Source organism: Hemicordylus capensis, chromosome 13 (assembly GCF_027244095.1).
Source record: "Hemicordylus capensis ecotype Gifberg chromosome 13, rHemCap1.1.pri, whole genome shotgun sequence".
Classification (NCBI taxonomy): Eukaryota; Metazoa; Chordata; class Lepidosauria; order Squamata; family Cordylidae; genus Hemicordylus; species Hemicordylus capensis.
This window is the reverse complement of record NC_069669.1, coordinates 7,594,544-7,622,419: the sequence shown is the minus strand read 5'-3', so window position 1 is coordinate 7,622,419 and position 27,876 is coordinate 7,594,544. Positions and strand designations below refer to the sequence as shown.

Sequence of the window (27,876 nt, the reverse complement as noted above, 5' to 3'; positions counted from 1 at the left end):
AGTTAATTAGATGAGCCTCTCTGACTGAGTATTTGATGGGGAGGTGTGAGTCACTGTGCGGATGGGAAGAAACCCCACTAATGGATGACACCCCCCCTCCTAACAAAAAAAAAGTATTTATGGCTGAGATCAGAAAAGTTCTAAAGAAGTGGGCGATTTCCGCGGGCAGCTGTGAGTTTTGAGATGAGTTAGGCGAGGGAAGCCTGTAGTTTCAAAGCCGTGGAAGATCCAGCAAGAAACACACAGTGCATTAGTTCGGGAGCTGGGTAAGGGGGCGCCCCACAGGAGCTGGGGGGGCCGGGATCTTTGAACCCATCTGCTCGATTATAGCGACACCCCTATTGAAGCTGAGGAGGGGGCGCTCAGGAGCTGGGGGGGAGGCCGGGATCTTTGAACCCACACCCGCAATTATAGCTACTACCCCCCTGAATTCAGCCCTGAGAAAGCCAGACGCGCCCCCCCCACGCCCCTCCACGCAGAAAGGAGCCGCCTTCTGCGCTCCTCCTAGTAGCGTTTCCTCTTTCAAACTTAGAGGACTGCGGTGTGGGAAGGCGAGGAAGTCCGATCCGGCTTCTCCCTTTCTTTTATTATTATTACTATTATTATTTCATTTTTACGAGCTCTGTGGACGGGATCGGGTTGCAGAGGTGGCTGCTGCATAATTCCCTTCCTCCCAGAGGTAAGTCTGGCGGGAGCAGAAAAGGGGGCTCCTTCCAAGAGGGGCTCCTTCCCTTCCTTCTGGGCTTGCAGGAGCGGGTGCTTGCTTCTCAAGAGTTGCGGGATCGCAAGGCGATTTCGCGGGGTGACCCCCCCGCCCGCCACAAGTGGGGAGAGGACAGACAGACAGACCATTCCTGCTCCAGTTCAGAAGAGGGCGGCTTGCGTGTGTGATCAGAGCCATCTAGGTTGCTGGGGGTCTCTTCTGGGGAGAGAGCGAGGGGCTGCTGCGTCTTTGCTCCTGCTACGAAATCGCAGCTGCGTGGGGTTTCTTTCATTCATTCATTCCCTGCCTGAGGTCTCCTTGGGTGGGGGGGGGCGGGGGGGGGCTGCTTCCTGTTCCTCGATTAAGCCTCACCACCGGTTGAGCTGCAAACTCAGGGGTGGCTCAGCCTCAGGACATCTCGTTTGGGGGATCGAGGATTGTGCGGGACATTAAATAGTACCGAAGGTCCGAAGTGCGCCTAGGTGATTTTGGAGCCTGGACCTCAAGGCCTTTGGAAGCCTCCTCACTCCCTGCAAATGACAGTGAAATGTGCCATTGAGTCGATTTTGACTCCTGGCGCCCACAGAGCCCTGTGGTTGTCTTTGGTAGAATACAGGAGGGGTTGACCATTGCCTCTTCCCGTGCAGGAGGAGAGGATGGCATCTTCCTATATCGCTACTGCCTGATATAGGTATTCATACCAGTGGGGATTCGAACGGGAAACCTTCTGCTTGTTAGTCAAGCATTTCCCCCGCTGTGCCACGTCATATTTGGCCAGGCAGCCACACCACCCGGGACAGAGTAAAGAGGTTTTGGGGGCCCCCAGGGGCCCTGAAGTCCAGGGGTAAGAGTGCCTCTGACCAAGGTAAGGTAGTTGATGGAAAGGAAAGGTTGTGCCGTCGAGTCGGTGTGTCGACTCCTGGCAACCACTGAGCCATGTGGTTTTCTTGGTAGAATACAGGAGGGGTTTGCCATTGCCTTCTTCTCACGCAGTATGAGATGATGCCTTTCAGCACCTTCCTATATCGGTGCTGCCTGATATTCTGGGAAACACACCAGCGGGGATTCGAACCAACAGCCTCCTGCTCGCTAGGCAGGTTGCTTCCCTGCTGCGCCATTAGGTGAGTGCAAGGGGCCATGAGTAGGGCCTGAGACGATGAATGGAGGGCCCTGGGAGGTTCATATGGGTGAATATGGTCTGACAGATACCCTGTCCCCAAGCTGTGTAGAGCTTTAAAGGTCAAAACCAGCACCTTGAATCTAGCCCGGAAGCGGACCAGTAACCAATGAAGCCACCACAGAATGGGTCCGACACTCATAAAATGACTTGCACCCACAAGCATCCTTGCAGCAGCATTTTGGACCAGCTGAAGCTTCTGAACCATCTTCAAGGGCAGTCCCACATAAAGTGCATTGCAGTAGTCCACTCTAGATGTTACTAAAGCATGAGTGACAGATATATCAATCAGATATATAAATATGATTAAATAAAATTCTCCACCCAACTTCAAACATGGGTGGAGAACCTCTGGAGAATGTCAGGTGAATCTCGGGGAATCTGGCAGAGAAAGGAGGACTTGAGGGCAAGGTTCGATGTCACGGGGAACGCGAGCACTGGGAAAACCAACGTTTTTTGACCTGTTCCCCGCTGACTGACTTGCTGGCGGTTGTGTGAAACCACCCACTATAAATTTGTGGTTTTCAAGATCTGTATCAACACTGAGCAGACTTGTAGAATTTGGGGAAATGATGTGGTGCCTTCGTGGTAGAGGCATTCTCAACTTTTGTTATTAGTTTCCAAAACATGCCCTGGTGTGTGCCACCCACAAAAAGCCAAGTGTGAAAATAAGTTGGTGCTCTATTTCTTTTTAATAAGACACACTTCAGAGACCTGTGATGTTGCAATGAACTGGGCCTGCAAACGACCATGAGCTGGGCCCTCAAATATTGTCCATTGGGATCATCTCAAGGGACAAATGCTCATAGTGATTTTTGGCAATGTCTATCCCACTAGAGATGGAAAATAGGTGACATCATTGTTGCCCTTACAGCTTTCTCTGAATTATTTCATAGTGAAAAGAGCTGGTCTGGTGGTAGCAAGCATGACTTGTCCCCTTAAGCTAAGCAGGGTCTGCCCTGGTTGCATACGAAAGGGAGACTAGAAATGTGAGCACTGTAAGATATTCCCTGTAAGGGATGGAGCCGCTCTGGGAAGAGCAGAAGCTTCCAAGTTCCCTCCCTGGCAGCATCTCCAAGATAGGGCTGAGAGAGATTCCTGCCTGCAACCTTGGAGAAGCTGCTGCCAGTCTAGGTAGACAAGACTGAGCGAGATGGACCAAGGGTCTGACTCAGTATATGGCAGTTTCCTATGTCCCTATTGCCCCTTCTTTATCCCTTCCCCCAAATGATTAGGGTAAAATTGCAGTCATTTTTGCACAGAAGAAAGGGTTGGTTAGGTTCAAGGTCACAATGAACCAATTGTTGTGTTCTCTCTATGGAGTAATCTTTGGAGGACATTCTGGCTAATTTCCATGTCCATTTCTCTGGCAACATTAATAACATGTTACAGTAGTTTTTTGTGTGTTAAGCTTTTAAAAGCACTGTTGCAAATTAGGCTAGGGCAGGCCTGATAGCCAGGACACGTAATACACTGAACACGACAAATATTTATATATACTGCTTTTCAACAAACGTTCCCCAAGTGGTTTACACAGACAGAAATAAATGAAATGGCTCGCTGTCCCCAAGGGGCTCACAACAATCTTTAAAAGAAACGTAAGAGAGACACCAGCAACAGCCACTGGAGGGATGCTGTGCTGGGGATGGATAGGGCCAGTTGCTCTACCCCTGCTCAATAAAGAGAACTGCCACTTTAAAAAGGTGCCTCTTGGCTCAATTATCAGGGGACTTAAAGCAATGATAACACTTAAAGCATAACGCTGAAAGCCAAAAATCTTGCAATGCTGTCGCCTCTTTTCCATCATCAGGGGAGTCGACCTTGCCAAAACCCGCAATGAGCATTCATCCCCCCAGTTGGTACCAAACACCCCAGCTATCTCATGTACTCAGTGTTATGACTACAAGCACAGAGACCCAGTCCAAACCTCCCACTTGGCCATAAAGTTTATTAGGTGGTTTTATTATTATTATTTAAGTATTTAACACAGTTTTATACCGCCCCAGACCCAAGTCTCTGGGTGGCTTATTGGGCTCGTTGATCAGCCTTGCCTACCTTGGAAGGCTGTTGTGAAAATTAAAAGAGGGGGAACTTTGGATACCATTCTCAGCTGCTTGGAGAAAGGGGAGGATTGGAATTAACGGCCGGAGTCAGTGCCTTCTAGGCTTTGATCAGGGATAGAGAAAGGGTGAGGTGGGTGGTAGTCACGGTTTGATGTCATGCGGAAGCCACGCTACTTGATCTGTCAAAGTAACCAGATTAGCTCTTTTAAAAAATCATGAGGTTCTCCATCCCATGCCAGCTGGATTAGATTAACTCAGGAGTGCACAGCTTCAGCCTTCCTCCAGCTGCTGTTGGCCTGCCCTTCCCTCATCCCCAGCCACAGGGGCCAGTCATCAGGGATGATGGGAGTTGTAGTCCAGCAGCAGCTGCAGCAGTGCAGCCCTGGATTAACCTTTAGGTTAGGTAAGTTAGTGAGAAGGCATGCACAGGGTGAGCTGTAATTGAGCATGGACAAAGGGCCTGGCAGCTTGCTCTTTGCTCTTCCCCTCCTGTTGTCACCTGGCGAACGAGGAGAACCCGTCTTGTGGGAGCAAGCATGAATTGCCCCCTCTGCTCAGCAGGGTCCACTCTGTTTGCATTTCAATGGGAAGAGCCCCTGCCTGCTTGCCTGCAGAAGGTTCCAGGTTCCCACCCTGGCAGAATCTCCAAGACAGAGCTGAGAGAGACTCCTGCCTGTAACCAGCATTCCTTCTAACAGGGAAACCCAGATGTTGTTGACTACAACTCCCAGCATTCCCAGCTATGATGGCCTTTGGCTGGGAATTATGGGAGTTGTAGTCAACAGCATCTGGGAATCCCTGTTAGAGGGAACACTGCCTGTAACCTTGGAAAAGCTGCTGCCAGTCTGTGTAGCCCAGGGATTCTCAACATTGGGTCCCCAGATGTTATTGGACTTCAGCTCCCATCATCCCCAGCCCCAGTGGCCTTTGGTTGGGGATTTTGGGAGCTGAAGTCCAGTAACATCTGGGGACCCAATGTTGAGAATCCCTGGTGTAGACAATACTGAGCTAGATGGACTGTTGATCTGACTCAGTAGAAGGAAGCTTCCTATGTTCCTAAGAAAGATAGAAACATCACTGATGTTGTATGAATGTATGTAGTGACTGTCGTAGGTATATGCATTATTTTAAAAAAAGTTTCAGAGCTGGGCAGTGTTCCCTCTAATAGGGATTCCCGGATGTTGTTGACTACAACTCCCATAATTCCCAGCCAAAGGCCATCATAGCTGGGAATGCTGGGAGTTGTAGTCAACAACATCTGGGTTTCCCTGTTAGAGGGAATGCTGGCTCTATCTCTCTTAAAGATCCCTCCTAGCACTGAGAAAAAGCAGAGTTTGGGGCAGCATTCAGCACAGAGAGAAAAAGCTCTACATGGAAGGTTTTTCTTTTTTCTTTTTTGCTAAAGTGACTTCCACTTGAGAAATAGTGAAGAAACTGTAGATGAGGAATTTCCTGTTTGATTGCTTCCACTTAAAAATAAATCTGTATCTTTTGTTGCTGTTTTTTTTAAAGCAGCCAAAGATTTCAAAGAACGGATAGGTTTATACTTTTGTAATAAAGGTAAAGTGTGCCGTCGAGTCCATGTCGACTCCTGGCGACCACAGAGCCCTGTGGTTGTCTTGGGTAGAATACAGGAGGGGTTGACCATTGCCTCCTCCCACTCAGTATGAGATGATGCCTTTCAGCATCTTCCTAGATGGCTGCTGCCCAATATAGGTGTTTTCCATAGTCTGGGGAACATACCAGTCTGGCCCAGCCAATTTGAACCAGCAACATCTGTCTTGCTAATCATGTCATTTCCCCACTGTGCCATTAGGTGGTGACTGTAATAATATTTTATTTTAGTTAGTTTGTTTGTTTATTAATCAAATTTGTACACCGCCCCAAACTTTCATCTCTGGGTGGTTAACAATAGAATAAAACAAGTTAAAATATATACAAAAACTTAAAACAATTTAACAATTTAAAAATCACCTACAAATGAAAACCTTAAAATTTAAAAAAAAACACGGAAAAAGCTTGGGTGAAGAGGTGGGTTTTCAAATGCTCTCTCTCTCTCTCTCTCTCTCTCTCAGTGTTATTCTTGCACAGGGCCATACTAATCTTCTCTGTCTCGTTCCAGTTCTAGTATATGTGCCGCTGAAGTGGGTACCAATCTCCATTTCGAATTCAACATGCCTGTACCCTTGACGGCTCACAGCTGCTGCAGCCTTGCTGAACGGAGTCCTTGTTCGTTGCCAGACCTCTCTTCCATCCTGCGGAGCCCTGCGTGAGTCGGGAGAGTATCTGTCAGCTTCCCAGAGAACCGTTGGCCTCTGTGGTCATGGAATCCGGCCAGCTAACTGTACTAGTGCTTGCATGTGTGTGGATGTCGGAGATTGCCTCCCAGAACCATGTCGGACACCTGAAGGAACAGAAGGCGGACCACTTGCTCCTGATCAATGAAGTCAACGCGGATAACCCTGGCGATGACACTATGGAGTATTTGGAATTGTACCACACCAGCGGCCGGCAGGCCCGGCTGGACAGCTATCACTTGGTCTTCTACAACGGGAAGGTGAACCAAGCCTACAAAGTCCTTGACCTTCTGGGCTTTTCCACTGATGATGAAGGCTTCTTCCTCATTGGGTCGTCCTCGGTGGTGCCGAAGCCGTCAATAATCCTCCAGAAAAACACAATCCAGAACGGGCCAGACGCTATCGCTCTCTATTATGGGATGGGACACTTTTATGAAAATATGAACATCACCAGCAAAGGTCTGGTGGATGCTTTGGTCCATAAGTCTAAAAAAAGTGACCGGGCGGATGAGTTGGTCAGGATTCTGACGCCAGGCGTTGAGCCTTTCTTGGAGGACCCTTTTTTCAGAACCACCGACGAGTCGCTGGAGAGGTGCCAAGGGGCAGATTCTCAGTGGTTCTTCCAAACGGGAGCACCCACGCCTGGCTCGGATAACCACTGCATCCCCTTTTCACAGCTGAATGCGTCCGTGGTGCTGATCAATGAGGTCCACTTGGTGTCATCCCCTGGCGAGTTTGAATTTGTCGAACTGCAAGGCCCTCCTTCTGCCGATTTGAGGGACCTGGTGCTGGTGCTGATTGAGGGGACCACACGGAATAACTACTTCGCCATGGAGGTGCATGGCAAAACGTCTCCTGATGGACTGCTTCTCATTGGCCCGGCCCAAACCCAAAGCCCAGGTAGGTCCAGGCTGACTGGTCTCAGGCAGTAGCAGCTGCTTTGCAAGGCTGGCCTTTCTCGGAAGGGGAAGCCCCTTTATTATTTAGGTAGCTAGCGGCTGTCCACTCTGTTTTTCAACCACAAAGCAGTTTACAGAGCCAAAAGGGTGAGAAGATGGTTCCCTGCCCCAAAGAGGCTCCCAGTCTAAAAAGAAGTGCAAAGGTGACTCCCCTGCCCAGCACCAGCCACTGGAGAGATGCTATGCTGGATAGGAACAAATTGCTCTCCTCCTGCTGTATGCAAGAGAGCTATATGCAAGGCACTTCAAAAGGTGCCTCTTGGCCAGAAGATGACCTCTCTAATAGTGACCTTTTTATTGTCTGTCCGTCTGTCTGCCACATTTATAAACTGTCCCATATACAATCTCTGGGAGGTTGACACCTTTAAAACACAACAACAATTAAAACCTTAAATCATATAAAACCATTAAATGGTTTGATGGATGTATGCATTAAAATAACCATCAATGAAACTTTAAAACATTATAAACTGAAGGTCTGATAGGAACATAGGAAGCCGCCTTCTACTGAGTCAGACCATCGGTCCATCTAGTTCAGTGTTGTCTACACAGACTGGCAGCGGCTTCTCCAAGGTTGCAGGCAGGAGTCTCTCTCAGCCCTATCTTGGAGATGCTGCCAGGGAGGGAACTTGGGACCTTCTGCATGCAAGCAAGCAGGTGCTCTTCCCAGAGTGGCCCCGCCCTCGTCACCTGAGGGGGGATATCTTAAAATGTTCACATGGAGTCTCCCATTCAAATGCAAACCAAGGTAGATCCTGCTTAGCAAAGGGTACAATTCATGCTGGCTACCACAAGACCAGCTCTCTAAAATAGATGCATTTTCAAGAGTTGCTTAAAAACAGCCAGAGTTGGGGAGGTTCCGACTCTGTTTTGGTTGGGGGGTGATGCAAGTTGTAGTCCGTCAGCATTGGGAGCCCCAGAGCATGGTGCAAAGGCACAAGATACAGCCATCTTGCTGCTGCTAAGCAGGTCTTGATGTGGTCAGTGGCTGGATGGGAGACCCATGTATGCCACCTTTGAGGATGGAGGCCATAGCTTAGTGGTAGAGCATCTGCTTTGCAGATACTAGGCCCCAGGATCAATCACTGGGAGCATCTCCGTGAGCATTTCCTGACTGCAGGAACTTTCCCAGAGATCAGGCTTTACCCCAGATTTACTGAGAGGTCCCCAAAACCTGACACAAAAAATTGATTTTTTTAAAAACTCCGGATGTACAATTAAGAAAAACCCTGACTTGTATGCGAAGAGCTCCCCGGTAGCTCGCAGGGAATTTGGGGTAAATTTCGCTGATATGTGAACACTTCCCCACCCCACTTCTGGAGAAAATGCGAACTAAAAGCCAGGTGTGAAAAACTCCCAGGCTTTGCCGTGAGTTGACCACAAGGCTTTCCTGCGAGTTTGAAGTTGCCCCCCAAAACCACTGCAAAATGTGGGTTTGTTATTGTTTTTTTACCCTGGACTACAAAACCCAAATCGTGTGTGAAGTGCTCCCCAATAGCTTGCAGGGACTTTGGGGTAAATCTGGCCGATGTGTGAACGCACATCCTCTATTCCGGAGGAGATGCAAACTAAAAATGTGGAAAAGCTGTAGGTAGGGCTAGGAGAGACTCCTGCCTGCAATGTTGGAGAAACTGCCGGCAGTACTGAGCTAGTTGGAGCCAGGGGCACGCCATGATCATTTGGGCACCCGGACCACCTTGCTTGGGCTTGGGCTTGCCATTTGGAGGGCCTCCACGACCTTGGAGGACCGGTTCAGGTCCCCAAGGTCCGGAGTTAGTGTGCCCCTGGGTGGACCAATAGGTGAACCAGGTATAGGGAGCTTCCTCCGTCCCTCTGACCCAAGTTTCATAACCTTAGGCTAAACTATAAACGAATGGTTGCCTCGCTGCCTCGTTCTTGCTTGTTGAAACAAGTGGATTGCGCAAAGGAATGCAAACTGAACGAGGTTAGAGGTAATTGGAGGCCTTGCCTCGCATCTGACCAGCCGTTGACAGCGAGCTTCTCTCTCTGCCTTGCCTCGTCTTCCTGTGTGAAGGGAGCTCTGGAAACTGTTGTGCAAAGCAAAGCTGAAAGTGTTGCTGCTGCGGAGACAGCAAGGCTCACCAGGTTTGCAGGGGTGCTGAAATGAAATGCCCGACCCTGCAGTAATTTCCTGTCGGGTTGGCTGCAGGCACAAATTCTGCTCAGACTTCTTGGGGCCCTGATAGCGATCTCTTCTATCTCTGTTTTTGAATTGGGAGGAGGGGTGCTGAGCTCTCTGGGCTGTGTTGAAAATGAGGGTTGGGGTGTTGTTGCATGCCCCTTTTCTTTTCTGTGAAACGGGCGAATCTACCATTGGGCGAATGTGTGCAGAGAACATGGGCTGCCCAGCGGGGCCAGCACCAAAGAAGCCATGCACTGACTTCCTTCAGAGCCACCCCTCTCTCCCTCTGCCACGTCGCCATTGGTAAAGAGCCAGTACATGGGCTAATGATGTCACCACCTGGCCATATGTACTGGCTACCAGTTTATTTCCGGGTCCAATTCAAGGTGCTGTTTTTGACCTTTAAAGCCCTTAACGGTTTGGGCCTGGGATACCTGAGGGACCGCCTGCTCCCAGGGGTTGCTGCCCACTTGACAAGGTCATCTGAGGAGGCTCTGCTCCAGGTGCCGACAATGAGGGAGGCTCGGTTGTCGTGCACACGGGACAGGGCCTTCTCTGTGGCTGCCCCCAGACTCTGGAATGCTCTCCCGGTGGCTATTCGCTCCTCAGTCTCCATCACAGCTTTTAGAAAGCGTGTTAAATCGTGGCTTTCCCCCCAGGCTTTTATATTATTGTCTCTGCTGCTGCTCTTTGTATTGCTCTTATGCTTGTGTTTTTAGATTTTTAAATCAGTTTTGTTTTCTATTTTTAGCTTAATATTTTAATTGTGTCTTTTTTACAATCTTGTTTTTAAATTGTTTTAATGAAATGGGATTGTTTTTAATTTAATGGGATTGTTTTAATGAAAGGTGGTATATAAATTTAACAACAAACAAACAAACAAATAAGAAAAACCAGGTGATTGTTATGGCTCTTTGCCAGTGGTGATGGGGGAGGGAGGCAGGTGAGTGGAGGCTAGTGGTGGGAGTTGCCGAAAAGCCTCCGACCACATCATGACACTAGTGCTGTGAAATGTTGGAGGGTGTATCTTTATGTCGATGTGATGCTCCCCCCTGACCTTGGCTTATTTGTCTTTCTGGTCTGCAGTGGACCTCCCATTCCCCGCAAACTCCAGCAGCCCCCTCCTCAAAGCAGGTGCCAATGCTGTCGCCTTATACAGGGGGGTCAGCAGCAGCTTTGCCGTGGGAGCGGCTGCATCGGTCGAAAACCTCCTGGATGCTTTGGTTTACACAACAACGGAAGGCACCGATTCAGAGCTGCGGAACATCTTGACCCCCGGGAGACCCATCTTCTATGTGAGAAAGCGGTGAGAAAGCGGCCTTCAGAATTTCTTTGCAGCTGCAGTGGAACATTTCTGTGCTCGCCAGAAACACCTTCCGGATTCTGCAACTGGAAAGTTCTGCGCTCGACAGAAACACCTTCCAGAGGTTTCTGGAACATATGCAGATCTTCCTTGTTTGCATTCCTGACAGCATTTGTATGGCAATGTTTGAGCGTTCAAAGCACTTCAGTATAAAATCAAAGTATCCACACAACCGGCCCGAGAGGCAGGTCATCAGTAGAATTACCCTCATAGTGCAGATGGCAGAGCTGAAGCTGGGAGATCATGCCTTCCTTAAAGGCTCCTAGGCACTTTCCAGATTTCCCGCTCAACAGCGGTAAAATGCCTCGGTTTGGCCAGATCGCTTTCAAAATGTAAATAAAGGCTGTTGTGCAAAGCCACTAGCAGGGGGAACAGTCTTGTGAAAACTCCACAACTGGAAAATACAGCATTTCTTTCCCTGTTAATCCCCTTCAGATCCCAGCAGGGCGATATCTCAGTGAACAGGTGTGTCTGCTGTTCCATCACCCATGATCCCACCATTTACGCTCTCGGCCCGCCCAGCCCTCGACAGTTCAACGACTGCCCCAGGAAACGCTTCAGTCAAGAGATTTCCGTGTGCCTTCAAGTCTCAGGTGGGTGCTTCATTCACCATTCTGGGAGTTTTAGTACAGAACTTCCACAAACATGTAAGAGGTGATGAAAGGTCTGATTCTTTGCATACAGCAGGGCTACTCAATTTCAGCTCTACAGTTGTTTTTGTACATCAGCTCCCAGCACAGGAACATAGGAAGCTGCCATATACTGAGTCAGGCCCTTGGTCCATCTAGCTCAGTATTGTCTGCATAGACTGGCAGCGGCTTCTCCAGGGTTGCAGGCAGGAGTCTCTCTCAGCCCTGTCTTGGAGATGCTGCCAGGGAGGGAACTCAGAACTGTCTGCCTGCAAGCAGGCAGATGCTGTTCCCAGAGTAGTCCCCCCCAGGAGAATATCTTCCGGTGTTCACACATGTAGTCTCCCATTCATGGGCGTAGTGTCTGTTGGACGAGGGGGTGCCAATGTCCCTGGGCCCGGAAGGACATTTGTCTCGGACTGATATACTGAGTCAAACCATAGGTCCATCTAGTTCAGTATTGTCTGCACAGACTGGCAGCGGCTTCTCCAAGGTTGCAGGCTGGAATCTCTCTCAGCCCTATCTTGGAGAAGCCAGGGAGGGAACTTGGAACCTTCTGCTCTTCCCAGAGCGGCTCCATCCCCTAAGGGGAATCTCTTCCAGTGCTCACACATCAAGTCTCTCATTCAAACACAACCAGGGTGGACCCTGCTTAGCTAAGGGGACAAGTCATGCTTGCTACCACAAGACCAGCTCTCCTCTCTGGGAGATTTCAGTGTGCAGATGTATGGAATGGCCACCATCCTGTCCTGGCTTGACCCCGAGTCTCTTCGTATGTGTTGCTCAGTCTTACAGGTTGCATGAGGGATAGTTATGAGATTCGAGCAGGGTTCTTCTGACTTGGGTCTCCAGGTGTTATTGACCTGCGGCTCCAATAACTCCAGCGCCAGCTCTGTCATTCCCTTCTAATATCCTTGTTCCTTCAGATTGCCAGAGAGAGCCCCCAGAGGTGCAGATCCAGATGTCTTTGGCCCAGGCTCTTGATAAGCAGTGCAGTTGCGGTGTGTCTCCTGCCTACTTGAAGGGTAAGAGGGGTATTCCCTTTGGCTGGGGCTTCAACCTTTACGTTTGAGCCAGGGGTTCTCAACCTTGGGTCCCCAGATGCTGTTGGACCAGAACTCCCAGCGCCCCCAGCCATAATGGCCTTTGCTCATTTCCCAGCCCTATCTAGAAATGCCAGGAGTTACCTATGTAGCTCAGAGCTCATAAGAGCATAAAAAGAACCTTGCTGGATTAGACCCAAAGCCTATCTGGCCCAGCATCCTTTTTCTCACAGTGGCCCACCAGATGCCTCTGAGAAGCCCACAAGCAAGAGAAGAAGGCATCCCCCCTCTCCTGCTAGTGCTCCCCTGCAACTGGTATCCAGGGGCATCCTGCCTCTGAGCCTGTAGGTAGCCCATAGTCATCAGAACTAGTCGTCAGGGATAGACTTGTCCTCCATGAATATGTCTAAGCCCTCTTTAAATGCATCCAAGCTGGTAGCCATCACCAAAATCAAAATCTCCTTCCTTTTCCTTGTCCTCAGATCCTGTTGTCACTTGCAATGGCACGCAGTTAGTTTTCACAGCTCTCATGACTGCCCGATCAGCAGAGCAGCTCAACAGCCAGCTGCAGGCCATCTCGGTCTTCTTGGAGAGCAAGCGAGTGATGCGTTTTGGAAGCTGGAACGGCACAGTGGCGAGGTCTTGTTCGGGAGAGACCAATGGGACGGAAGTGCCTCCAGGTACTTGGGGTAACTCCGGCACAGAAATAAGGTGGACCTGTTTATGTCATGTATGGATGAGTGTAGTGTTCATATATTATATTTTATTAAAGTAAAGGTAAAATGTGCCGTCAAGTCGCTTTCAACTGCTGGCAACTACAGAGCCCTGTGGTTGTCTTACCATTGGGGTTTACCATTGCCATCTCCCGTGCAGTATGAGATGATGCCTTTCAATATCTTCCTATATCGCTGCTGCCCAATATAGGTTCCCCCCCCCAGACTATGGGAAACATACCAGCAGGGATTCAAACTGGCAGCCTCTGACTTGATAATCAAGTCATTTCCCCGCTGCGCCATTAGGTGGGAGTGTTGAGTGTTGAGTGTTGAGTGTTGAGTGTTGAGTGTTGAGTGTTGAGTGTTGAGTGTTGAGTGTTGAGTGTTGAGTGTTGAGTGTTGAGTGTTGAGTGTTGAGTGTATGTTTAGCACTTTTCTATTGATTGATTGATTAAGTGCCGTTGAGTTGGTGTCGACTCTTAGCGACCGCATGGATAGATTTTCTCCGGGATGATCCATCTTCAACTTGGCCTTCAAGGTCTCTCAGTGGTGTGTTCATTGCTGTCGTCATCGGGTCCATCTGCCTACCACCTCATATAAAAATCTCTGGGAAGTTTACAGTTTTAAACACAGCAATAATAAAAATATTAACACAATTACACCAATTTTAAATATGGATAAAACCCCTAAAACTTTTAAGGTTGCATGGGGAAGGGCATTCTGCTCATGCACAGTAGGGCAGGGTGGTTTTGGCAAGCCCCTTCTGTCTGCTGCCCCCACTGAAGCCCCTCCAACCCTCAGGGCCTTATTTTCAGGGGCCAGCAGAGGCCTTGGCAGCCCTCAGCCTACTCAGAGGAGAGGGTCTGCCCACAAGGGTGCCTGCAGAAATAATTCTGCAGCAAGCAAGGTCTATTGGTTGTAACGACAGGTCACAGGCCTGACTCGGTATAGTCTTTTATACCCTCAGTCTCTGTATATTACATTTTTCTAAAGAGAAACGGTGGGAGTACAGAGGCTTGGGCTATCTCTGTGCAGACCCGTTCTTTAATACAAGCCGTTGTATAAATTGCGGAGTGACAAAGTTAATCTTGGAAGAGGCATCTCCTGTGAGAGAACTGGGCATGCCTCTTCTGAAATACTGCCTGCTTGGACATAGGCATGCATCGTCTAAAAACAAAGCGGGCTTTCTTTCTTTCTCTCTCTCTCTCTAGAACTACTGTGTGTTCTCATCTGCAAATTAAATTGGTCGATTAAATCAGTTGTCTGACAAACATATGATGGGCCGACAAAGGTTTCTTTCATGGGCTGATGGCAGTCCTCTTGCTTGAAGTTGATGATATTCTGCTTCTTCAAGGGCCGTCGGAGAAGCCGGGAACCACTGAAGAGCCTCCAGTCTTACGGACTGAGCTGCTAATCAACGAGGTGAATCCAGACAACCCAGGAGCTCGTGAGGACACAGAATACATAGAGCTCTTCCACCCTGGGCAAGCGCCCTTTGACCTCCATGGCTACTGGCTTGTCCTCTTCAACGGCAAGAACAACTTGGCGTACAAGGTGGTGAGCCTGACAGGCCACCGGACCAATGAGCAGGGCTATTTCCTGGTGGGGAGCAGTGGGGTGACCCCCAAGCCTTCGATCGTTCTGCCCAGCAACACCATTCAGAACGGCGTGGATGCCGTGGCCCTCTACCACAGCACCACGGTGACCTACAGGACGAACATGCCCGTGACTGACCTGGGACTGGTGGACGCTGTGGTGTACAAGTCCCGAGGCTCGGAGAAGGCTGACAAGCTGGTCGCTGTTCTGGTTCCAGGCCAAGGTATCCTGCACGAAAACGACTCCCACAGCAGCGAGGACGAATCCCTCAGTCGTTGCCACAGCCTGAGGCCTAGAAATCACAGCAGCTTCCAGGTAACCAGCATGCCATTGGCTTCGACTGGGATGGACCTTGGGCTTAGGAACATAGGAAGCTGCCATAAACTGAGTCAGACCATTGGTCTGTCTAGCTCAGTATTGTCTACCCAGACTGGCAGCGACTTCTCCAAGGTTGCAGGCAGGAGTCTCTCTCTCTCTCTGTCTTGGAAATGCTGCCAAGCAACAGTCTGATACCAAGACACCAGCAACAGTCACTGGAGGTACTGTGCTGGGGTGGTGGTCAGGATAGGGCTAGTTACTCTCCTTCTGCTTATATAAAAAGAATCACCACATTAAAAAGGTGGTGATGTCAACACAAAACCTGCTTAGCTTCAGCAAGGTGTCTGTATTCTGTGGCCTTATACCATGCACTGGGACCTAATGCTATAGCCACCGTGGTGTAGTGGTTAGAGTGCTGGACTAGGACCGGGGAGACCTGAGTTCAAATCCCCATCCAGCTATGATACTTGCTGGGTGACTCTGGGCCAGTCACTTCCCTCTCAGCCTAACCTACTTCACGGGGTTGTTGTGAAGAGAAACTTAACTATGTACTGGGCTCCTTGGAGAAAGAGCGGAATATAAATGTTGTTATTATTAATAATAATAATAATAATAATATAATTTTTAAAAAATAGACATTTCCTGCAGGGAGCTGGATTAAAAGACTTCCAGCTCTAAAATTCTATCCTACCTTTCCCATAAATGTGGCCCAAAGCAGCAAACAACAAAATCCATAAATACAATCAGAGATGACATCCAGTTCTGAAACCATACAAAAATCAGTAGAAAAGACGGCTATTTTTAGCGGATGATTGTGAAAAACATATTGTGGGGAGGGTTGGAAATCTCCAGGAATGGCCTCAGTCAGAATTGGCATCGTAAGAAGCTCTTGCCCACCTATACTGAACTTCTGCAGAATGTCTGCAAAGACCACTGTATCCAACCTCTGTTCTGTCTGATGAATTGGCTTCTAGTATGCTTTCTGGCCCAGCTCAAGATGTAATCAATCAATGTCTTTGTTTAGCCGTAGCCATCAACACTAAAACACTTGATTCAAAAAACAGATAGTTAAAGCAATATAAGAACATCGCAGGAGAGTCGGAAATACCAAGACTGAATTGGAATAATTCAGTACAGGATTATACCGACTTGCCACGATGTAAGCACTTTGACCTGTGAACAATTGGGATAAAAGCATTTTCAGTAAAGGTTCCCTGTCTGTTTTCTTTCTTTCTTTCCAGGTGACAGTAATCACTCCTTTTCAGGAGAATGCATGCCCCCCTCTCCGCCCAAATTCCACGGAGGGAGCACCCAGCGCCCATCCGGTTACAATCAACGAAATAGGCCTGGGCAATGCCACTACTGTGTACCAGTTCATTGAGCTGAAGGGAAAAGCTGGCGGCAGCTTGGAAGGATACACGCTGGTGTGCTACTCTGGCCAGGACGCCAAGCCTTTTGCCAACATCTCACTGCAGGGAACCTTTGGAAGCAACGGCCTGTTTGTCATCTTGCCCGAAGGGCAGTCCAGGCCCGGCAAGGCTCACGGTATGATTTCTGCCCACAGGGAATACGTCAGAACAGTCTCCTGTTGGATCAGGATCAAGGCCCATCTAGTCCGCCATCTTGTTTCTTGCCGTTGGCGAACCCACAGGCAAGAACGGAGGGCGTGTCCTCTCTCCTGCGGTTGCTCCCCTGCAACTGGTATTTGGAGGCCTCTTGCCTCTGAGGCGGGAGGTGGCCTATAGCCGTCGGGCTTGTAGCCAGAATGTTTTCTGATCAGCGGTAGGGGATGCTGTCAACCCAGGACGCTGCCTTGCGCCTAGTCAGACCCTTGGTCTATCTAACTCAGGGCTGCACATCTTGGGCCCTCCAGCTGTGTTTGGACTACAACTCCCATCACCCCCTGCCCGTTGACTATTCCCAGTGGTCAGTAAGGTGTGACGGGAGTGGAAGTTCAAGATCTGTACGAGGGCCAAAGCTGCATGGGGGCCAGAGTTCTGAGGGGACCTTTGGCTGCCACGACTGATTCCTGGTGAAAAATATTAAGAGCTTCAAGTTGGGCTCCAGTTTCAGACAGCCATCGGAGGGTTAGCTGAAATGCCTGTGGTAGCAAGCATGACTTGACCCCTTAGCTAAGCAGGGTCTGCCTTGGTTGCATTTGAATGGGAGACTTGATGTGTGAGCACTGTCAGAGATTCCCCTCAGCGGATGGAGCCACTCTGGGAAGAGCATCTAGGTCCCAAGTTCCCTCCCTGGCAGCATCTCTAAGACTGGGCTGAGAGAGACTGCTGCCTACAACCTTGGAGAAGCTGCTGCCAGCCTGTGAAAACAATACTGTGTTAGATGGACCTGTGGTCTGACTCAGTATATGGCAGCTTGCTATGTTCCACCTGGAAATGCGGCCAGGGATTGGACCCGAGAAGTGCTTTTATCACTGAGCTGCGGCCCCATCCTCATTTGAAGAAGGAAACCTGTTCCAGTGTAACAAATTAGTTTCTACCATTTCTTCGCTGTAACTTAGGTTTGACTGTCTACCTCTTATCCCATTTCTGTCTCCAGAACAGATGGTGGTGTCTTCTCTTTGGAACCAGCCCCTTGTCCCACAGGAGCCCCAGGCAGTCGTAGTGTTTAGTTATGTACCTCTTAGCACGCTAATTCTGCAGGAGAACTTAGAAGACGCCGTGGTTTACGTACAGGAGCCCAACATCAGCCCAGGACATCTGGCCGCCCTGGGACCAGCCCACGTGGTAACTAGGAGGGGAGGAAGGTGAGACCACTTATGCCCTGGCATTCAGCGAGAGGCTTCTCTCTACACCAGAGCCAGTGTGGTGTAGTGGTTAGAGTGCTGGGCTAGGACCGGGGAGACCCGAGTTCAAATCCCCATTCAGCCATGATACTAGCTGGGTGACTCTGGGCCAGTCACTTCTCTCTCAGCCTAGCCTACTTTACAGGGTGGTTGTGAAAGAGAAACTTAAGTATGTAGTACACCACTCTGGGCTCCTTGGAGGAAGAGTGGGATATAAATGTAATAATAATAATAAATAAATGGCTCTTTGCAGCTCACCCAAGCTTTTACAACTGGTTTTAAGCTTTTCATTTCAGTTTTTTTATTTGTTTTTATGTTGCTGTAGTCCTCCCAGAGACAGGTGTTTGGGGCGGTGTACGAATATAATAAATAAACAAACTGCATGAACACCACCTTTGCTTTGTTGGAGGGGTTTGAGAAGAGGAGAGCTTATTGTATATTGCAGACAGAGATCTGTCGTATGAATGGCGCAGCGGGGAAATGACTGGACTAGCAAGCCAGAGGTTGCCAGTTCAAATCCCCGCTGGTATGTTTCCCAGACTACGCATAACACCTATATTGGGCAGCAGCAATATAGGAAGATGCTGAAAGGCATCATCTCATACTGCGCAGGAGGAGGCAATGGTCAACCCCTCCTGTATGCTACCAAAGACAACCACAGGGCTCTGTGGGCGCCAGGAGTCAACACTGACTCAACGGCACACTTTACATTACTTTAATATGAAATCGACTTGGACAGCCCTGAAATTGACAGCCTGAAATTGACAGCCCTGAAATTGACCACTCGAGTCCTACTGCGTGAAATGGGAGTCTTCAGTGTCTCAGTAGTCTCATCCCAGGAGGAAAAAGCAGCCATGGTATAACATACCTAGAGGTCGTTATCATGACCGGCCCTAACCGGGTACGGCAGCATTAGCTGGGGTAGGGCTGGTTGTGAGAACTGCCAGGATCGGTGCCGGGCACTCCCGGGTTTTGTACCTGGGCTAAAAGTGAGGCAGATGGCACAATCACGCTCCTACCTCATTGCCTGGTCGGGTGAAAGTTCAGGCTGCTGGCAGCCCAAGTGTCCATAAAGCCAGGCGGAAGGAGTGGCCCAGCTGGGGAGCCCCCCAAAATGCACCCTGCTCCTCTGGGATCCCCGAATGGGATTCCTCTGTGATCCATTGTGGGTTCCCAGAAGTTGCAGCTGGGTTCCCTCGGTTCTCCTCACCGCTCCAAGAGTGTTCGTGTGCCGGTCGTGTGGATGCAGGCAGGGTCAGGAGCGCCAAAGATCATTCGGGGGGGCCGAGGGGAGGAACGGCCTTTTCATCTTCTAATGACTACACCCCCAAGATAGTCCGTGTTCTGTTCTATTTTTAAAGCACTGAATCTCTCATGGGCTGTGTTCTTCTGCAACCCTGTTCTTCTGAAGCCCTCTTCAGACATTACGTTGTGCAAGTGTACAGATGTCTGTACACTTCTGCTTATTTTTGTGTGTGGATGACTGTGCCTGCGTCCATTTGAAAAGTGAACCTGGGTACAGGATGCATGGTATAGATAGGAGGTGTACTGTTTGACCTGTGTTCAGCGTAATGTGTGAATAACTGAATCTGTGTACACTGTGTACACGGTGTTCATTACACAAGCATTCAAGATAATGTCTGAATAAGGCTTTAATTGTCATGTAACCCCCACACATCTGTGTTAGACTCCTCTTTTCTTTCGCAGTATATATTTCTGGCTAGTAACTGAAATTAAAATGTTGAATGAAGATTTGGGGTTTTTTTAATGTTTGCATATTTGTAGACCACCTACATCTCTAGGTGGTTCACATAAAGATTAAAATACATCCACAAACATTAAAACAACCCAAAGAACATTTAAAACCATTAAAATTTAAAAGTTTAAGAAAGCAGTTGAACAGATGGGAAAAGAGGACTGAGGTGAAATGTGTGAGGGAGTGATTCTCATGAGAGCTTTCACAAGTTGTGAAAAACGCCATCTTTTCTGTTGACCTTTTTCGGGAGGTGAGAACACAGACAAAAGTGTTCACACATTCAGAGAGAGGGCAGGAAGCCTTGCCCTCTCTCGGAATTGGCTTTACGGTGCTATCTTGTAGCTGGGTCTTGCTATGTGGAATCATTGAGATGTCCTGATTATGTGATCCCTGACTGGTTGGGATCCCGTTCGAAGCACTGTTTTTGTTTTACAATCAGGCTGTCGATCAAGTAGGAAAAAAGTGACAAACTATCAACCAATCTTCTTTTGAGGGCATTTTATTATCTTTCCGTTTCTGCGCATATACTATTCTAGCTGCCGTGGTTGCATACATAAAAAATGTTAAAGCCGATTTGTCGTTTTCTGTTTCTTTGGACAGGCCCGTGTCCCTGAGCAGTTGCTCTTCCTGTAGTGAAAGCTTTGTCGTCTCAGACCCCACGCCTGGCTTGGAAAACAGCTGCCCCAACCATAACCTCTCTGTGGATCTTGGAATGTGCCTGTTGACACCCGGTAAGAGAAGCTGGGTTTGTTTTTTTCCTGTCCTGAATGTGAAAATATTCTAATTGATGTTAAATTGCTGCTTATCTTCCTAGCAGCGGGCCGGGTCTCCAGATAAAATGGGGCTCAACAGACATTTGAGAGCCTTCCTATAAGTTCAGAGAAAGCACATGGTACAGCCTTTCTAGGACTGTACCATGTCTGGCTGCAGGTGGCGAATTACGTGGCTGAATCCTCCCCCCTGTGTCAAAAATGCCTTGCACACGGAAAACTAGCATGTTGAGGAGAAGGCTAGGTTAACATCCTCTTCTTTGCCAAGCTAGGTGTCTACAGGCTAGGAGCATTTGTCTGCAAGCAAGCATATTTCTAGATTAGGAAAGTGCCTTTATGCAAATTTGTTGGCTTTGTGTTGATCTTGGGTATGGGGCTGCTTTGACTCCAGATGGCTGAGTTGTTTGTGCAGAAATTCACATGGGTGGACATGGAGCGAATTTAATGGGCCCGTATGCGGAGACTTTGTGTGTATGTGTGTGTGTGCCCATATGCATCTGTGTTGACTCATTGGGCCGATACCTGTTCTTGTCTGGGAGAGCACTGGTTGAAAGCTGGTCTGCTTGGAGCTTGACTGCACACTATGTGCAAATGCATTTGAAAGATGCAGAGCTCTCCTTTTTTCAAACCGACAAGAACCCACTTGGGAAAAGGAAATTTAGGCTGTAGATGTGGCGGACAGATGGTGCTTCTTTATTTTATTTATTTATTTAACCTATTTTTTTATACCGCCCTAAACTTAAGTCCCTGGGCGGTTTACAACAAGATAAAAACGAAAGTAAAGCATTCGTTTAAAAACAAACACACACAAATTTAAAACACAACAACTTAAAATTTGTAAAACAGTATTCTAAAAACAGTAAAACTATATCCAAACGATATGCTTCCCTCTTTCCCTATCTGCCACTTCTTAGCTGCTGCCCTCCATTGGCTTTAATCAAAGAGCACTACTCAGGAGTTACTCAAAAGGATGATGGAATTTCAGTAGGGCGACTTCGGGAGTAATGTCTGGGTGTCGGCCAATATTTTGCTCTTAAGAACTGGAGTCCTGTGGGAGGGAAATCTCTTTGTGAGGCAATTTGGGACACGGGAAGGGATGCAGAAGGTGGGGGACATGGTTCCTTTGTTTTGATTTCCCTCTCTCGGAAACAGCACTGGGGCTCCCTCACAGACGTTTGCATACGACGAGGTGGTTCGCCTTGTTGTTAAGGGCAGGCTGCACATTTCTCATGCCTCGTTCTCCTCCTGCTAGATTGTTCCTTCTGGTCTCTGAACTCAGTGGTGCTGGCTGGTCTCCAAACAGCGCTGATACAGTCCATGGAGGAGAGCTGTTCCTGTGGGATCTCCTCATGCCTTCTGCAAGGTCAGAATCCCATGTCCTCCCCACGTTCCTAAAGAGTATCCATCGGATTTGGCATCTGCCTGGTACAGGCAACTTGTGATTCAGTAGAAGGCAGCTTCCTATATTCCTAATATTTTGAGGTGGGGCCACTGCAACATGGCAGAGCATCCGCTTGCATACAGGGAACGTGTCAGGTTCATTTCCTGACAACATCTCCAGGTGGGGCTGATAGAGGAACATAGGAGAGGAGAGCTGGTCTTGTGGTAGCAAGCATGACTGGTCCCCATAGCTAAGCAGGGTCTGCCCTGGTTGCATCTGAATGGGAGACTTGATGTGTGAGCACTGCAAGATATTCCCCTCAGGGAGTGAAGCCGCTCTGGGAAGAGCAGAAGGTCCTAAGTTCCCTCCCTGGCTTCTCCAAGATAGGGCTGAGAGAGATTCCTGCCTGCAACCTTGGAGAAGCCGCTGCCAGTCTGTGTGGACAATACTGAGCTAGACAGACCGATGGTCTGACTCAGTATATGGCAGTTTCCTATGTTCCTATAGGGAGCTGCCATATACTGAGTCAGACCATTGGTCCATCTGGGTCAGTATTGTCTACACCAGTCCTGCACAACATGAGTCCCGGGGGGCCATATCTCGCCCACGGGGACTTTTTTTACTGCCCCCCCCATGTAAGAATATCCTACAGCTACGTAGAAGTTGGAAACTGCCTCATAGGAGTTGGAAACATTCGTTCTGTTTACTCAGAAATACGTCCCACAGTGTACCCAGTGAGCCTTACTCCCAAGGAAGCATGCCTGGGATTGCATCCTGAAAGCTGCAGCAACTTAGGGAGAGTAGAGGCCTTGGCGCTTGTTTGGGGCCAGCATGCGATCAATTGCCCCACCGACTGAGCAGGGACAGGGCCTATTGAACTGGGTCCAGTTCGACTGGGGGCAAAACCAAACTGGACCGAGTCGGTTCGAATTCCGTCCGGATTCGAGCAAAACCGGCAAAACCGTTTTTGTGCACACCCCTACTGCACACCAAGTCATGGTTGGTTTTGGCCCCTCAGGGCATTTGAGTTGTTCAGCCCTGGTCTACACAGACTGGCAGCGGCTTCTCAGCCCTATCTTGGAGATGCTGCCAGGGAGGGAACTTGGAACCTTTTGCTCTTCCCAGAGCGGTTCCATCCCCTGAGGGGAATCTCTTCCAGTGCTCACATTTCTAGTCTCCCATTCATATGCAACCAGGGCAGACCCTGCTTAGCTAAGGGGACAAGTCATGCTTGCGACCACAAGACCAGCCGCTGCCAGTCAGTGTTGACAATACTGAGCTAGATGATCTGACTCGATATAAGGCAGCTTCCTGTGTGCCTATGTTTGTTAGACTTCTGAATTGAGCCACACTCACCTGTCCTGTCTTCCCAGGACTGAATTTCACCTGCCTCAATTCCACCCTGAAGCTCTCTGGCCAAGTATGGGCGTGGTCACCTGAGCAGCTACAGTTTCTTGGCAAGTGGAAGGCAAACTTCTCTGCGAATTCCCACCCATTTCCAGTGGACGGAAGACTACTCAGGGCAAATGCAGACTGCTCTTCTCCAAGCAGGGCAAAACAAAGGCCTGAAGGTGAGCAAAAGGAATGGCAGCTGAGTCCTTGGGAAGGAGGAAGGAGGTGGCGTAGAGAGCTAATATGGTGTAGTGGTTAGAGTGTTGGACTATAACCAGGGAGACCCAAGTTCAAATCCACAAATCTGGCAATTTTTTAAAAAACACCTGAAAACCCATCTTTTCACCCAAGCATTCCCAGCTTTTTAAAACTGTCTGTTTTTAATTTTATGGCTGTTTTTAAACTGTTGCATTGTTTTAACTTTTATATGTGTTTTAATTGTTTTTATGTTAATCGCCCAGAGATGAAAGTTTGGGCGGTATAGAAGTTTAACAAACAAGCAAACAAACAAATAAATAAAATCCCCATTCAGCCATGAAACTCACTGGGTGATTCTGGGCCCATCACGTATCTCTCCGCCTAGCCCACCTCACAGGGTTGTTGTGAGGATAGACATGGTTATGTACACTGCTCTGGGCTCCTTGTAAGGAGGAGCATGATGTGAATGTAAAAAAACCCAAATCATTACAAAGCATGATGTAAATGTGAAAACAAACAAATCCTGTGACAAATAGGATTGAATGGGATTGTTGAAGGCTGAAGATGACATATGCCACCTATCTCAACCTTTCAGGTATGTTGGTAGGTGGGAGGGTAGTTCTGCTTCTCTTTATGCTCATAGCTATGTGCCCTTAGGAGCAAATCTGTGTGACTTCCAAGGAAGCATGGAGTCTGGTATCTGAAATGAAATTTGGCAACATGGGATTCTCAGTTTTCATTTTTTTTAAAAAGCAACAAGTCTCTAGATTTCATGTGGAGAAAAGCTTGAAGCTATGGGCAGTGTCTGGAGGCTCTGAATACCTGTGGTATTGAGAGTTTGGAAGAAGGTATACCAGGAAGTATACCTGTGGGTATGTTGTGGTTGTGTGATTGTGCCACCAGAGTGCATGAATTATTTATTTATTTAATTTAAATTTATATCTCGCTCTCCCTTCATGGAGCCCAGAGCGGTGTACACGGTTATGTTTATCCCCACAACAACCTTGTGAGGTAGGCTAGGCTGAGAGATAAGTGACTGGCCCAGAGTCACTCAGTGAGTTTCATGGCTGAATGGGGATTTGAACTCAGGACTCCCCAGTCCTAGTCCAACACTCTTAACAACGACGCCACATTAGAATGGTGGTGGGGACATTGTTGTCAAATCTTCCAGTTTGGAAGCAGCTCTTGAGAAGACAAGGCTCAAACCAGAGGAGGCAGCAAACATTTGTATTCTTTCCTAAAGAAAAAGCAAGCAAACAAATAAATCAACAAGAAAACAAGGGGGGACAAGGTAAGTTTGTTAAGGCTAGTCTTTTCTAGGGTTTGATTTCTGGCAGGCTAGGGGTTTGTTTTTGACAGGGCAGTTTCAGTTATGCCTAGAGAGGAAGTCTTGTGGGAGGGGCCACATTCCTGAGCTGGTTCAGTTTGGAAGAAGGTCTTGGGAAGACAAAGCTCAGACCAGGAGATATTTGTTACCCAGTGATTTGTGAACAGGAGTTTGCAAACAGATATCAAAGGGCTTTTTAGTTTGGAAAGAGGCAATTATGGGGAGACATGAGAAAAGTGTATAACATTGTGCATGGTGTGGAGGGTGGACAGAGAGAAGCCTTTCTCCCTCTCTCCCCACACAGCCTGCTTTATTTCCTTACCAATCTTGCATCGTGTGCAGCCCGGCTTACAAAGCATTTCTCTTGAGGGTGTAGGGACCCCATCAAGGCAGACCATTAAAACTATTCTCTTTCTCCCCCCTCTCCTTTTTAGCAGCTTCATTTCAAGCCTGGGGGGTTGCTCTCATAACCCTGGGGTCCATCTTGACTGCACTGGTGTTAATTGGTGTCATTTTTTATTTCATCAAAAGGTAAGGAACAGACACTGTTCCCCCCCCCCCCGCAGTTTTGCATTTAGGTTTGTGTCACAGGAACATAAGTAGCTGCCTTCTACCAAATCAGACCATCTAGTAAGGTATTGTTTAAACAGACTGGCAGTGGCATCTCCAAGCAATCCAAAGCCTCATTCCCTGGGAGTGTGCTCCACTGAATTCAATGGGAACTGGCTTGATCTGGAACATAGGAAGCTGCCATATACCAAGTCAGACCAGTGGTCCATCTAGCTCTGTATTGTCTACACAGACTGGCAGTAGCTTCTCCAAGGTTGCAGGCAGGAGTGTTTCTCAGCCTTATTTTGGAGATGCCAGGAAGGGAATCTGGGACCTTCTGCATGCAAGCTCTTCCCAGAGTGGTCCCATCCCCTAAGGGGAATATTTTACAGTGCTTACACATGTAGTCTCCCATTCAAATGCAAACCAGGGCAGATCCTGTCTAGCAAAGGAAACAATTCATGCTTGCTACCACAAGGCCAGCTCTCCTCCTCTGATGTCCTGGCTGATGGGCCATCCAATTAGATGAGGAGAGCTGGTCTTGTGGTAGCAAGCAGGACTTGTCCCCTTAGCTAAGCAAGGTGTGCCCTGGCTGCATGTGAATGGGAGATTAGAAGTGTGAGCACCATAAGATCTTCCCCTCAGGGGATGGAGCCACTCTGGGAAGAGCAGAAGGTTCCAAGTTCCCTCTCTGGCAGCATCTCCAAGAGAGGACTGAGAGAGATTGGACCCCAATTTGCATGTTATGCAAATTAGTTTGCAGTTAACAGTTAATTTGCATATTAAGTCCGAGATAGTTTAGAGAGCGCCTTCTTTTACATGATCCCCACCATCTGAGTGGTCATCTGAGGAGGTCCGTCTCCAGTTACCACCGGTTCGTTTGGTGGTGACTCAGAGGTGGGCCTTCTCTGTGGCTGCTCCTGGTCTGTGGAATGCACTCCTAGCAGAAATTCGTAATCTTAATTCCTTACTGACCTTCAAGAGAGCCCTTAAAACCCATCTGTTTGGCCTGGCCTTTCAGGGTTTTAATTAGTTTTAATTATTTTTAATGTTAACCTGGTTTTCAGGGTTTTGTTTTGATAGTTTAGTGGTTTTTAAAGATGTTTTTAATTGGTGTTCATATTTATATTTCTGTTTTAATTGTTATTGGTTTTAATGTTTTCTGTTTTTAATTGTAAACCGCCCTGAGCCATTTCGGAAAGGGCGGTATAAAAATCAAATAAATAAATAAATATGCAAAATAACTGGTGCACTGTCCAGCTGACTTGTATCTACTCTGGATATCTACCAGCAATGGGGAGGATCTTTTGACCTGACCATTTCATGCAGCATTAAACAGCCAGTCTTTGAGGCGATTCTCACGACGGAGAGAAACCGGGCTCAGGTAGCCCAGCCCGGATTCCCCCCCATCATGAGAACCACCGGACTTGTGGGCGAGTCCATTGGTTCAATGGCAGGTAGCCCACCTACGAACCTCTCCCCTAAAATGAGGTTTGCGGAGTGAGTGCTCCACTAATCGTGTTTTACTAAGCATGTGCTGCTGCAGTACGGCTCTGCACCATGGCGACACATGAGTAGACCCCCGACGGGAGGCTACCACAAACCTCCTGGCCTCGGGGATCTCCCCAGGATGCCCTTGTGTGCTCATGCAGAGTATCCTGGGACTTCCATGGGCCAGACGGCCCCCGATTCCCAACGCCCCTACCGGCTCCGTGTAGAGAATCCCATAGATCAATTATGTGCTGTGTGAAAAAGTACTTCATTTCGCCAGTCCTAAATTTCCCGGCAATCAGTTCCGGGGGATGACCCCTGGTGGTCCCAGTGGGAGAGGGAGAAGAATTTATCTCTCTCCACTCGCTCCAAGCCGTGCAAAATTTTATAAACCTTTATCATGTCTTCCCTTAGTAGCCTTTTTTCTAAACTAAAAAATGATGTAGCCTTACCTTGTAGGGAAGGTGCTCCCTGATCATCCTGATTTCCCTCTTCTGCACCTTTCCCAGTCCTATAAATAACCGTTTTGAGATACGGTGACCAGAACTGTGCACAGTACTCCAAGTGTGGCTGCACCATCGATTTGTATAAAGGCATTATAATATGAGCAGTTTTATTTTCAATCCCCTTCCTAATGTCTCCTAGCATGGAATTAATCTTTTTCACAGCTGCTGCACGATTGATTTGATTTGATTTGATTAGCAGTTATATCGCTCCATTTCGAGCAAAGTCATGCTTCAACTTGTTTCCTCTTTTTTTCTCCAGACGGCCTCAGAATTACACCACCATTGAGATGAATGACCGCTATGAAACTATGGCAGACATATGACACTGCCAGGAATCTCCCTTACCAGGAAAAATTTGTTTCGGGCAATCCAACGGATTTGAAAGTAATTGCTCTGCCTGACATCTGCACAAATGCACAGAGAATGGAATGTTGCATATTGCAATGGCCCAAGATTTTGATTTTTCTGAACTTCCATCTTTTGACTAGGGAAGTGGAAACCTGTTCTTTTTAAAAAAAATAAAAATCATGACGTTTTCCACTTTTCCTCCCAATGCTCTCCAGTATCCACAGAAAGTTTATGGAGTGTCTCGGGTAGCTTTGCTTTTTCAAGCAACTTTCCAGCCTGCAGGATTCTTCCTCCTCGCCCCGATAAAGTAGTTGCACAAACAGCTGTGCATTGTCATAGCAGGCCTGT

At 48.3% G+C, this 27,876-nt stretch overlaps 1 protein-coding gene and 1 non-coding gene across 6 annotated transcripts; one reads left to right on the top strand and one right to left on the bottom strand.

Annotated features, from left to right (window-relative positions):
- Positions 1-53: 53 nt before the first annotated feature.
- On the top strand, positions 54-27,716 carry LOC128336551 (uncharacterized). 5 transcript variants are annotated; one of them, XM_053276416.1, is made up of 14 exons: positions 54-266; positions 6,066-7,140; positions 10,429-10,648; positions 11,141-11,298; positions 12,261-12,359; positions 12,860-13,057; positions 14,445-15,001; positions 16,246-16,549; positions 17,564-17,771; positions 20,167-20,297; positions 21,589-21,699; positions 23,091-23,288; positions 25,069-25,165; positions 27,440-27,716. In XM_053276416.1, the coding sequence occupies exons 2-14, from the start codon at positions 6,267-6,269 to the stop codon at positions 27,501-27,503; spliced, it is 3,219 nt and encodes a 1,072-aa protein (XP_053132391.1). In that variant the 5' UTR covers positions 54-266; positions 6,066-6,266; the 3' UTR covers positions 27,504-27,716. The 5 variants fall into 5 exon arrangements, with proteins under 5 accessions (XP_053132391.1, XP_053132394.1, XP_053132393.1 ...); XM_053276418.1 differs by lacking the exon at positions 54-266 and adding an exon at positions 299-679 and having other exon boundaries at positions 25,072-25,165; XM_053276415.1 differs by lacking the exon at positions 54-266 and adding an exon at positions 300-679.
- On the bottom strand, positions 5,985-6,095 carry LOC128336873 (U6 spliceosomal RNA). The gene has a single exon (XR_008312111.1). It is a non-coding gene; the product is annotated as a U6 spliceosomal RNA (small nuclear RNA).
- Positions 27,717-27,876: the final 160 nt, after the last annotated feature.

Excerpts from the sequence above, each read along its gene's own strand:
- LOC128336551 (XM_053276416.1), top strand. The coding sequence starts at position 6,267 with ATGGAATCCGGCCAGCTAACTGTACTAGTGCTTGCATGTGTGTGGATG. Across the intron at positions 7,141-10,428 it reads GGCCCAAACCCAAAGCCCAG|TGGACCTCCCATTCCCCGCA; the intron begins GTAGGTCCAGGC and ends TCTGGTCTGCAG. Across the intron at positions 13,058-14,444 it reads TGGGACGGAAGTGCCTCCAG|GGCCGTCGGAGAAGCCGGGA; the intron begins GTACTTGGGGTA and ends TGCTTCTTCAAG.